The sequence below is a fragment of the Petaurus breviceps genome, unplaced genomic scaffold, assembly GCF_028583685.1.
Source record: "Petaurus breviceps papuanus isolate PSGF00001 unplaced genomic scaffold, PetGlider_PUasm1.0 129, whole genome shotgun sequence".
NCBI classification, from domain to species: Eukaryota; Metazoa; Chordata; class Mammalia; order Diprotodontia; family Petauridae; genus Petaurus; species Petaurus breviceps.
In genome coordinates, this window is record NW_027185665.1 from 4851461 (window position 1) to 4863894 (window position 12434).

The window sequence follows — 12434 nt, forward strand, 5'->3', positions numbered from 1 at the left end:
CCTGTCTTGATTTCATCCCTTTTCCTGTAAACTCCTAGCATATCCTCTGGGATTTGAATCCACACTATCCTTCTAGAGACAGATAGAAAATATATTTGGAAAGCAGTTATTCTTGATCACACTGAATCTCCTGGACTCAAATCCCTGAGGATAGCCTACAAAAGGAAAATTGGGAAATTCAGCAGATACAAATTTCCTTTCCTTCTTCCCTATTTCTTTTTTTTTAATTCCTTTATTTTATTCTGAACTTAAGAAATAAAACAAGCAATTCCATATCAAAGTGGAATAGTAAAACAGTGGATTGTACCTAAAATTGCAAATCCATTATGTACAACTTGTTATTCCTTTTAAATATACAGCAAAGTTATCAAATAACTTTCTTTTTTTCCCTCTCCCCACCTCAACTTCCCTATCTCTTTCTACCTATATTTGACTCAATTCAAGATATCAATTTAGGAAATGATTGATTGAAACTCCTGTTACTTTACCTGACTTCTAGCACAGTTCTTAAATCAGACCTAGGTCTTCAAAATGCTATTTGAAGTAACATAGAGTCATTCTCTCTTTTTTTTACTGTATGCCTCTGTTCTAGCACTGGCCTGAGAGTCAGTATACTTGGATCCTAGGTTCAGATGTGCTACTAATTGGCTCTATACTTTTAGTTAAGTCAACCTCTCTAGGTCTCTGCTTTCTCCTCTAGAAAATTACTAGTTGGTCTCTAACCTTTAGTTTATCATCTCTAAGGTCTTCCAACTCCACAATTTTACCATTCTAAGCTGTTTGTATATCATTTTCAGACATATCATCTTTGACCCTGAGTCAGAGAAGGCCACCCCTATTCTTCACACATAGAATTCTTCCCATTTCTATTAATTTGGATTCAATTTCATAGATATTAGAATTCCCTCCACTCTTTCCCCTTTTCTAAAGTTTATCCCTTATACCTCAACCACTTTTTAAAACCTATTATGATGAATTTCAATAACACCCAGAGCTCCACTTTGAGAAATGCCCTTATGCCCAAGACAATGTAGATTCAATAGGATCCAGTTAGGCCTTTAACAAACCAACACACCTCACTATGGTATTATGAATTATTTACCTCTCAAACGACATCTTTGAAAATGGGATTTCAAATGCAAAACCCTACTGAGTTCACAAGGTCTTTGACTCTAATTTATTCACTCATCTCTTGCCTCTCTACCAATCATTCTAATTCTGGTTTTAGATTGTCTCATAAAGCCATTCCAACTGAGCATGCCTATCAGCAGTCACTCTGGCATCAGTGTAAATGTGGAGTACACATATTATGACCTAGACACACATCACAGAATCATGGAGTATCATATCTGGAGAGAATTTCTAGGTTCTTCCAATGCAAACCATTATCTAAAATATGAATCTCTTTTATAGCATCCTTGGAAAGTTGTTCTCTAGATCAGCTTCAAGACTTCCAGTGATAGTGAATGAACTTCTTCCAAAGAAATTCCATCTTTTTAAAGCAATCCTAATTATTAGGAAGTCCTTATGTCTTTAGCCAAAATCTGCCTCCCTATTGCTTCCATCTGTAGTTATAAGCTCTCCCCTTATAAGTATAAGTAGCCCCTTATAGGCCAAGGAAAATAAATCTAATTTTTTTTTCTACCTGACAACTCTTCAAATATTTGATGACAGACATCCTGTTTCTCCCAAACCTTTTCTCTTCAGGATTGACCATCCCCAGTTCCTCTAAGTGATTTTTGTATAAAATGGTTTCAAATTTCTACATAATCCTGATTGCCCTCCTTGGATATATTACAGCTTGTAATTGTCTTTTTCAAAATGTCATTCCCAGAATCGAACACTATACTTCAAATATGTTCTAAGCAACGTAGAGTACAGTAGAACTATCATCCCTTCCCTTTTAGACGCTATCTTTCTTTTATTAATGATGAAGATAGCATTTTTTTCAGCTGGCATAACAAACTATTGACTCACTGAGCTTTGCAGTTCACCGAAACTCTTAGGAATTTGTTTTTTAACACGAACTACCTAAGAGCACATATTTTCCTCATCCTATACTTGTGAAGTTAATTTTTTGAACCTATTTAGAACTTTACATTGATTCATATTAAAATGTACTTTATTTGATTTCATCCATAGTTCTAGTTCCTGGATGTTAAGAATTTTTTCCATTCCCATTCTTTTAATCCAACATTTTAACCCTTCCTTCCATTTCACGATATCCCCAAATTTGATAAGCATGTGATTTGTGTCTCTCAATATCTCTCTGGGATAATTTGTCTAAGGATTTAGAGCTCTTTTGATTTCTTAAGGTTTTTTATTTAATTATTTTTATTTTGAATGTAAACATTCAAAAAGAATTATTTCCATATACAAGTAAGACACAAAAAGAAGATTGAACATGAAACCATGTATATCCATTTCATATTGCTTTTTTTCTTAAATTATATAATAAATTCTACACATTACTTTCAAAAACTGTCCTGTTTATTTGTGCTCCCTTTTAAAGTCTTTCTGTTCTCTTCTGTACATTAAAAAAAAATGTTTTCATGGCTCTCTCTCTCTGTCTCTCTCTCTGTCTCTGTCTCTGTCTGTCTGTCTGTCTCTCTCGATAACTCACATGGTCCACCCCTCCCAAACTTCTAATCTTCAAGTTAAAAATTAGAGAGAGAGGAGAATCTAAATAAGCATAGTCAAGCAAAGTGAATCTACTTAGCAGCCGTGTGCTCTGAGAATGTGCTACCTACGCTATTGTAAACATGCTTCCTTGTCCTCACTAGGGACTGCTGCCTGGCTTTCTTCTAGTAACATGTAATTTTTTGTATCTTTTGGTGATATAGGAATGTTATGTCCAAAATACTGCCAGACAGTATGCCAAGATCTATGCAGCTGAAGCCCAGCCTTTGGAAGGCTTTGGAGAAGTACCAGAGTGAGTAGCCATGTTCAGGTTTGTAATGTCCCCCATCTGTCTCACTGATAATAAAGGCAATGGTGGGATGGATACTAGAAAGAGGGATCCAGCAATACAATTCATCCCAATATCCCCAGGGCCACAGAGTCACTTCCCTGTCCGAAGAAAGGAGAGAGAAAACCCACAAACCCATAAAAGTAAAGCTCTTACCTCCATGGGGGGCCTTTGTCCCAGCCCTACTAGATGTGATCTCGTTCGAGGGACATTCAAGATTAATGGCAGGCCCCTTGACTTACATTCATTTAGGATGAATATGATATGTTCTTTATCTGAGAACATAACACTTCAGACTTCTCATCCAGAGAATAATCACTTCAGATTGTTTTACTAGGGGCAGCTAGCTGACCTGGTGGATAGAGCTCTGGGCCTAGAGTCAGGACGACCTGAATTCAAATCCAGTCTCAGACACTTACTGAGTGATCCAGAGAAAGTTACTTAATTCATGTTTGCCTCAGTTTTCTAAACTGTAAAACAGGGATAATGACAGCACCTACCTCCCAGGGTTGCTGTGAGGACCAAGAGAGATAATCATTGTAAAGGATTTAGCACAATGCCTAGCACATAGTAAGCACCATAGAAATGTTAGCCGTCATTGGTTAGCAGTACTATTAGCTTCCTTTTGTGGGAATCCTTTTGTACAATCTCCTAGGAACTTCACAATAATCCAATGATGCTCACATATAAATATGCATATGTATGTGTATGTATACATATAGATTCCATGTTTTAGATCTATTTTGTCTATATTAAATGTGTACCTATTTTTTCCAGTAGTAAGTTCCTTGAGGGACTTTCATTTTTCTCTTTGTCTTTGACCACTGTCCATCACAATGTGTGACACAAAGTAGGTATTTATTAAATGCTTAGAGAAGTTTTTCGGGGACATTGATTCCACTGATATATCAGTGCTGACCAGCAACTTCTCCACAATTGATAGTCTTAGAGAACTGCCTGGAGCCCTGAGACAACTGACTTGTCCTCAGGGCATATAGCTGGTAGATGTCAGACAGCACTTGAACCAAGATCTTCCTGACTCTAAGGAAAGCCCCCTATCCATAGTGCATGCTTGTGGACTGACAGGTTGATATTTATTAAGTTGTATGCTCTCCAACCTCAAAAAAAAAAGTGACAGTGTGCCAGAGTAAAGTGATCCTCTTAGATTGGAAAAGACCTAAGTTCCTATTCTTCTCCTTAAATTTATTAGCTGAGTGACCTAAGGACAAATCATTAAACTTTCTGAAATTCAGGTATCTCCCTATGACTCTCTGATGACTTATGGGTAGGTGGCAATCTGTGTAAATGGAGGGAATTCCAATATCTATGAAATTACAGATCCCCAAAATATTGTCCTAAGGTATACAAAGTAGTATCTTCACAATAACTTTGTAAGAAAGGAGCTTAAGTGTTACTGTTTCCATTTCATAGAAGTATAAATTGAGGCTTGGTCAGATTGGGTGACTTACCCAACACAGTTATATCAGTTGGCCACAGCCAGTGAGTGATAGAAGTGGCCCTCTAACCCAGGGACTTCTTCCATTCTACTGCACTGTGTCTCAAATAATAACTTCCACTTTAGAGGAATAGGGACTAGACCTATGATTTCTTTGGAATAGGGAATTCCCCCATGAGGAAACTCCCTTTACCAAAGTAGGTCAGTATCTCTGCAACTTGACATCACAAAGAGTTAGTTCCCTAAAGCACTGAGAGTTAAACGATTCACCTGGTATTATACAGACAGTCTATGTCAGATGTAGGATTTGAACCCAGCTCTTCCTGGTTTTGAGGTAGGCTAGGCATGCATGAAGTACAATGCCTGTGCTCTGCCATTTCTGTGGTGCTTTTTAAACGTTGCAGGAGCTCTTTCCACAGAGAAGCCCGTGAAGTTAACAGTGCTACTATTATTAGTCTCATTTTATACATAAAGACCCTTTTAGCAACTTGCTTAAGTTCTCACCCCTAGTGAATGGCAGAGCTGAAATGAGAATGCTCACCTGGCTTGAGTCCTGATTGCCTCTGCGCCTGCTGCCTCTGCACTGGTCATGGTAGATTCCCACATTAGCCACACCCTCAACCAGTCTTTTGGATGACCAGTGGCATGCTTTTGCCAGACATCTGGTCAAGGTTAGAAGCAAAGTCTGTAGCCACAGAACCTCCCAAAGCTAAGTGACCCAAATGGGCAGTGAGTCCCTGGCCACAGCTTCATTAATGAAGCACAAAGCATGAATCCTCTGAGTTAACTGACCATAGGAAAGAATCATAATTAAGCATTGTGATGCTCTCTTTCGTATGAATGCCAGTAAATCCTATTTACAAAGTAAACACAGAACCCCATAGAGTGTTACAGAGATACATCCAGGCTCATTCACATTGGTTTTTTTTCAGCCCACTGCCTAAATATTTATCAAGCCAGCCAAAAATGTTAGTTCCCCAAGATGTGATTGACTGTTTATTTGTAAGGTCATATCATATATATATCATATCTATATTTATGATATATGCATACACATTGAAAGAAGGAATATTTAGGGTACGCTGAGATTGTCTGAAACAGGAATTATGAAGAAATGAAAAAATGAATGAAAATTGGGGGAGAGATTTAGGAATATTTTATCAAGTACCCACTATAAGTAAGGGATTACAAATAGATTATAGGGGATGGAACCAAGCACACGAACTACTATAACATAAAGCAGAATAGATGGTACAGTAGAGAGAGTCAGGAAGATCTGAGTTCAAACCTAGGCTCAGACATTTACTAGCTGTGTGACCCTGGACAAGTCACTTAACCACTATTTGCTTCAGTTTCTCATCTGTAAAATGGGGACAAAGTGGCCAAAGAAGTAGTGAACCAATCCTGTATTTTCTGAAAAAAAAATTTAATATAATCCATGGGGTCACGAAAGGCCACATATGACTAAACAACCAGACAACAAAGCAGAATACAGTAAATGCCATAAAAATATGAAAGGGGTGAAACCAAAATGGTATAGCCATGTGGTGAAGGGAGAGATCATATCCCAATTTAGACTTGGGAAAAGCTTAGGAAGGCAATGCCATTGAAATGGGTCCTTGAAGGACAGCGAGGATTTCATAGATCTGGAACTGGAAGGAACCTCAAGATTATCTTTTCTGCTCCCTTCATTGTACAGAGGCCTGTGAAGGTTAAAGTGCCTTGGCCAAGGTCACACAGGTACAGGGGTATTCCTATTAATGTGGACAGAATAAAATAATTAAATTTCTTGATATACATAAATCTCTGAATCCTTAAAAAAAATTTTAACTGTAATATCCTACTTTTACTGCAATCGGTGTTTTTCATGATATGGTATTGAGTTCTTAAGATGTTGGCATTCTCTAGTTATTCATCATGAAACCATAAATCCTATTGAGGAATCTGGAATTAATTCAGTAAGCCTCTAAAGTTTTTCAGCAGAAGAGTGGTGTGACTGTAGTTTGCTTAAGGAAAATGTATTGAATAATAGACATGAAATAAGGTTTAGGGTTGGGGGCTGGGGGTGGGCAGGACAGATGAGGCATTCATCTCTCTTAACTATTTTTCAAGACTCTTTTTTCAGCCTTATCTCATACTACTCCCTGTTACCTGTCATTTGGTCTATTGGCCATTCCTCATCCACACCCCTCCTTACTTTGGTTCGCACTGCACTTGGAACGCCTCTCTTCCCTTTATATTTTTTGAATCCCCACTCATAGAATGATGCAATCATAGCATTCTAGGGCCAGAAAGAATCTTAGAGACCACTGAGCCCAAGCTCTTAATTTTTAGATGAGGTAAGTGAGACCGATAGAGGTCAGTCACACAGCAATTCAGTAGTAGAGCCAGGTCTCAAATTCAGGTCTTCTGATTCCAAATCCAAGGCTGTTTCTATTAAAGTGCTATGAAAACCTCAGCTCAAATGCCACCTCCTCCATGATACTTTCCCAGATCTTTCCCCAGTGGTGATCTTAGGTGCCCTGTTTGAATCTTTTTATGATTATTATCTTAATTATTATCTTAAGTTTTATATATTTAGCTTACACTTATGTAGCACTTTAAAGTTTAAATATCACTTATCTCCCTATTAGATTATGAACTCCAGTAAGACAGGAACAGAATCCTCTCCCACACTTGCTATCTCCTCCAGAGCCTACCACAGCGCTCTTAACACACAGCAGTCACTTAAAAATACTGGCTAAATATTGGATTGAATTGAAGGTGAAGAGGCTCTTACAATAATCTTATGGTAATAGAGATCCTGAATGATAGTGGTAGCAGAACAGATAGGAGGGAAAGATGCAATGAATGTTTCAGAAGTAGGATGGACAGGACTCCACAATGAATTGTCTGGCAGGGGGGGTGGGGTGGGGGTGGGTTGTGCTTTTGGAGAAGGGAGAGGGCACGTCAGAGATGACTACATGTGGTATCTTATAGAAATAGGGGAAGTCAGAGGAAATGGTTTGGAGGAAGAAACTGAGCTTGGTTTAGGATAAATATATGGAATAGTTTACAAGGAAGGAAGGAACTTTGTATAACTGTCACCCATTTTTAAAATTCACCAAGAAAATATATTCTCCATATTAAAACCAGATGATTTTCAGCCCCTTGCTGGCTCCAGTTTTACCATATATATTTATACATAGTGTCCTTCTATAAGAGGAGGGGAAGAAGATGGAAAATGCATGCCCACAAATACAGTTTAGTGTGGCTTCTTTTCTGTTACACACAGGAAGACAGGAACTAGGCTGAATTAAGGTCACATGCAGTAAGAATTAGTCCTTATCCTTCCACCTAAAAAGACTAATGAACAGCGGAATGGGAAAGCCAGACAATCTGTTCCTAGTATGGTTCACAACTACCACACCCGATAGTCCCCTCTTAAGATAGAGCAGGGGGTTCTCGCATCCAAGCCCATACTTTCCCTTTTTGGCAAATAAGGGAATAATTCATTTGTGACCATATACAGAATTGCAGAATCCTAGGAAGAATTCCAGGGAATAGCTGGGAAGGATCTTGAAAGGTCATCTTTAAGCAGAAGATCATCTACAGGGTGTGTGAGCCCTTGTAGGTCTCCACCCTGGTACCCATTTTAGGAAACCTGGTAATAGGCAGCCTTTTGGATACTGGCCACATAGGCTAGGCACATTGTGTGTATGCGGGGAATAAACAAGGATCCTGAGGGCTTTGTAGCTTTGTAGACTTGGAGGCAGAACAATCCCAGTGGGCAGCAATGCTAGCCAAGAGAAGGGACAGACCAAGGAAGAAAGAGACTCATGAAAAGCAGAAGGGAAAGGTCACACAATCTGCTCCCAACATATTCAAGGGTCTTCTCTGTTTTGAACCATGCAGAGGGAAAAGGAGCTGAGCCAAAGGGGCCTGAGCCGAAAACACCAGCAATGACTGTGCCAGAATTGAATTTAATAAAAAATCTTTGTCCCTTCAAATACTGAGGAGAATTTCAGGATGCAACTTCTGACAAGCCAAGCCAGCTCTTATGTTTTCTTCCTCCTAAGACGATACCAGTCCCTGGGAGTTCCTTTTCTGAGCTCTATTCATAGGAAAATCAGGGTCTTAAAGGGAAAATGCTGTATGTGAAGACAGCTTCCTGTTTAAAAATTCATGATTATCCAGGGAGCCAAATTAGGTATGCAAATGAAATCCCACTGGGCAAGGACTAGGCTTAATTAATGTGCTGAACAGTGCTTAGCTATTGTTGGTATTTTATAAATGCCACATAATTAATGAGCACACATGCGGTCCATGAACCCTTTCAGTTCTGCTGAGAAGACATGCGGCTGGTTGGATTATCAAGGGCTCACTAAGGGATACGACTGTGCAGCCATGAATACCTCCAAAATGGGGGCAGTAAAAGTGAATAGGGGACCTTAGCGGATACTCCATGAAAAACTGCAGTTGTAGGGTTGCAGTTGTGAGGAGGGAACCACTTCTTTTTGTCTTTAAGAACTACTCTAATTCTCGCTGGTGGATGGACATTGTTCCCCTTCATCTCACCCATTCCCCTTCCCACTGGGGCTGGCCTTAAAGTATGGGCCACCAGGAAAGGCCCTTGACTCTGCCCTCTCACTCCCACCATTACCCACTTCACCTTTCAGCCAAACTTGAAATTTCTCTAAAAAGGGATAAAGTCTTTTATTTTATTGTTATAGATGAAATGTAAAATGCAAAAACCCTCGGAAGAGGGAGCAGAGTGACTTAGAGTTACAGAATCATTCATTCAAACCACAAACGTTTACTTAGCACCTATCAAGGGCTAGGTACCAGGGGATATACAAAGCTAAACAAGGCAGAGTTCTTGCCCTTGTGGAGCTTAAAACCTGGGAGACACATGGAATTTTAGCTATGGAATGAAGCTTAGAGACTATCTCCTCATTTTTAAAATGAGAAAATAGAACAGCCCCACATCAACTTCCCAGTGGAAATGACTTACTCTAGGTCTCACACAACTAGTTAGTTTTGGAACCAGAATGCAAATTCAACCTCCTGACTCCCAACTCTGGCAGGAAGCTTCACAGACAGTGTCCAAAATATAAAATGTCTTATAAAAGGTTTTGTGGCAGGAGCATAAAATAAACCCATATAAAAATCATCAGCATTTCTATATATTACCAACAAAACCCACAGGAAGAGAGAAAGAAAAATTCCATTAAAAATAACTGCAGACAGTATAAAATACTTGGGAGTCTACCTGTCAAGGCATACACAAGAACGACATGAACATAATTATAAGACGCTTTTCACACAAATAAAGATGGATCTAAATAATAGGAGAAATTTTAATTGCTTGTGGGTAGGCTAAACCAGTGTAATGAAAATGATACGTTTACTTAAATTAACTTAATTATTCAGTGCCATACCAATCAAATTATCAAAGAATTATTTTATAGAGCTAGAAAAAATGATAAGAAAGTTCATATGGAAGAACAAAAGGTCAAGAATATTATGGGAATAGGGGCAGCCAGGTGACTGGCCCTGGAGTTGGGAGACCAGGGATTGGTTCCGGCCTCAGATATTTAACACCCACACAAAATAACTGACCGTGTAACCTTGAGCAAGTTACTTAACCCCAATTGCTTTAAAAAAAAAAAGAATATTATGGGAATCAATGAAAAAAATGTGAAGGAAGGCAGCCTAGACATACTAGATTTCAAACTACTATAAAGGGATAATCGTGAAACCAATCTGGTACTGGCTAAGAAATAGAGTGGTGGATCAGTGGAATAGATTCGATATATAATACACAGTAGAAATGACCATAGTAATCCAGTATTTGATAAACTTAAAGATCCACACTTTGGGGGCAAGAACTCACCATTTGACAAAACTACTGGGAAAACTGGAAAACAGTCTGGAAGAAACATAGACCAATATCTCATACTTTATACCAAGATAAAATCAAAATGGTTACATGATTTAGATAGTAAAGGTGTTATCATAAGCAGGAAAAAAAAGTTACCTATCAGATCTATGGATAAGAAGAAAGTTTATGAGGAAACAAGAGATAGGATCATGGCAGGTAAAATGAATAATTTTGTTTACATGATTGGGAGAAATGGGACATGGATTATAGGAGTGGATTTATTCCTAACTAGCTATTTGAACCTCTCTGCTTCAGTTTTCTCTGGCTATAAAATGAATAAAGAATATAATTATTTATTTAGTGCTTGAAGGGACCTTGGTGGTCATTAAGACTAACTCATTTTAAGGATGAGGAAATTAAGGTCCAGAAAGGTCCAGTGACTTGCCCAGGGTCAAATAACTAGCAAGAATCTGAGCTATTTGAACCCAAATCTTCTTAATTCCATCACTCTGTCCATTAAACCATGTTGCCAGCTGTAATGGTCACTTAATCTCTCTAGGCCTTAATATCGTCATCTGTAAAATGGTTAGACTAGGGGATCTACTAGGTCCCTGATCTATGATCCTATAATCCAGGGTATAAATTCGCACTAAGGTACAAATCACTGATAGGCGATCCTTTCCAAAGAGCAAGTTTTCATAGCAGGAAAAGACTAGGAAGAGAGGGGTCCTTGACAGAGGAGGAGGTTAAGGATACTAGGAAGGCCCAGACACTTCTTCTTTCCCTATTTCGCCAAGGCTGTCCTTAACATTGTTTTTCCCTGCATGTTTATTGTTGTATTTCTCTATAAGTTATTCTCCTGACCCCCTCTCTAACTCCAATTCTAAAGCCATGTTGCCATGTTGTACTAGTAAAGGTTTAAGAACCAGAGATCTGGGGGGAAATGTAGGCAGAGTACACTTTTGAGATTAATCTGCATTATAACATTTTCTCTAGTCTTTCTGAGGTCTAGACAATCGACAAAACAATAAATTAAATCCTGGTTTGTAGCATTTGCCAACTTTCAAGGTATAAATCAAAATTTAACAATTGGCTCTCAAAAGCCAGTTTGAATTGGCTCCAACATATCATTGTTGCCTTTCACAGTATTAATTGTAGTTGACTGATTTGGTGCAGCTTTTTGATGCCTTCTAACAGGTGTTTGGAGAGTGCAGCCATATCACTATTCCCTTCACAGAGAGAGGGGACAGCAATAGATAACTGCTTTGTCAAATTCATGTGATTATAGCTGTAGAGAACAATCTCACCACTTCTTTGTCCACTCTACTCACCTGGCACTCTATTCTCTGTTATTCGTAGATATGACACTTTTTTGGGGGTCTGTCATTAATTCCACCATTTTGTTCATCCATTCCTTCATTCATATACTATTTCTGCCATCAATCATTCCTGAGATTTTATATCACCATATTGTCCAAACTACTCCCTGCCATCTTTCATTCTGGAAATACATTTCTGGAACATTTGATCTAGGTGCTCACTAGTTTCTCAGAACTTGATAAAATGTGAATTTAAAATGCTTCCCCAGTCCTGATTCTTGCTGGAAGAAAGGTCCTGCCTGAGCATCACTAGTTCTACCTGCAGAATCATTCAGATTGTTTGGCAGAAAGTGAGCCCTGTGATGAAATTCTAGGCAAAACACAAACCGAATTTCTCAGAAGTTACAAAGCCTCGCATTCTTAAGTGTCATAGTCACATTGTTATAGATTTAGAGCTACAAGGGACCTCAGAGATGATCTATTACAACTTGTTTATTTTATAAATGAGGACAATAAGTGCTAGACAGGTAAAATGATTTGCCTAAATTTACACAGTAAGTGAAAAAGGCAGAATTTGGATTCAGGTATAGATCCATATTTCTTTCCACAATGACTCTTTAGAAATTGGTTTTTTATTTTTTAAGGCTATTTACTTCTCCTTTTCTTTCCTTCCCTTAGATGTCTACCTAAAGGCATTTTGCTATTCTTTATCATCCTTGCATTATTGAAAGGCATTGTGTGACTGACAGTATAAGGAGTAAAGAGTGAGTTGGTCTAGGAATTGAGTTGGATTCCTGCCTCTGACATGTACTGGTTATGTGACCCTGG

The 12434-nt window shown here is 38.5% G+C and overlaps 1 protein-coding gene across 1 annotated transcript in view; it reads left to right on the forward strand.

The window, feature by feature from the left end:
* Positions 1-12434, forward strand: part of LOC138173541 (alpha-protein kinase 2-like) — a 168856-nt gene that overhangs the window by 107243 nt on the left and 49179 nt on the right. Inside the window, 1 exon segment of the mRNA XM_069103579.1 lies at positions 2844-2932. Within this exon segment, the coding sequence (XP_068959680.1) occupies positions 2844-2932 (89 nt within the window).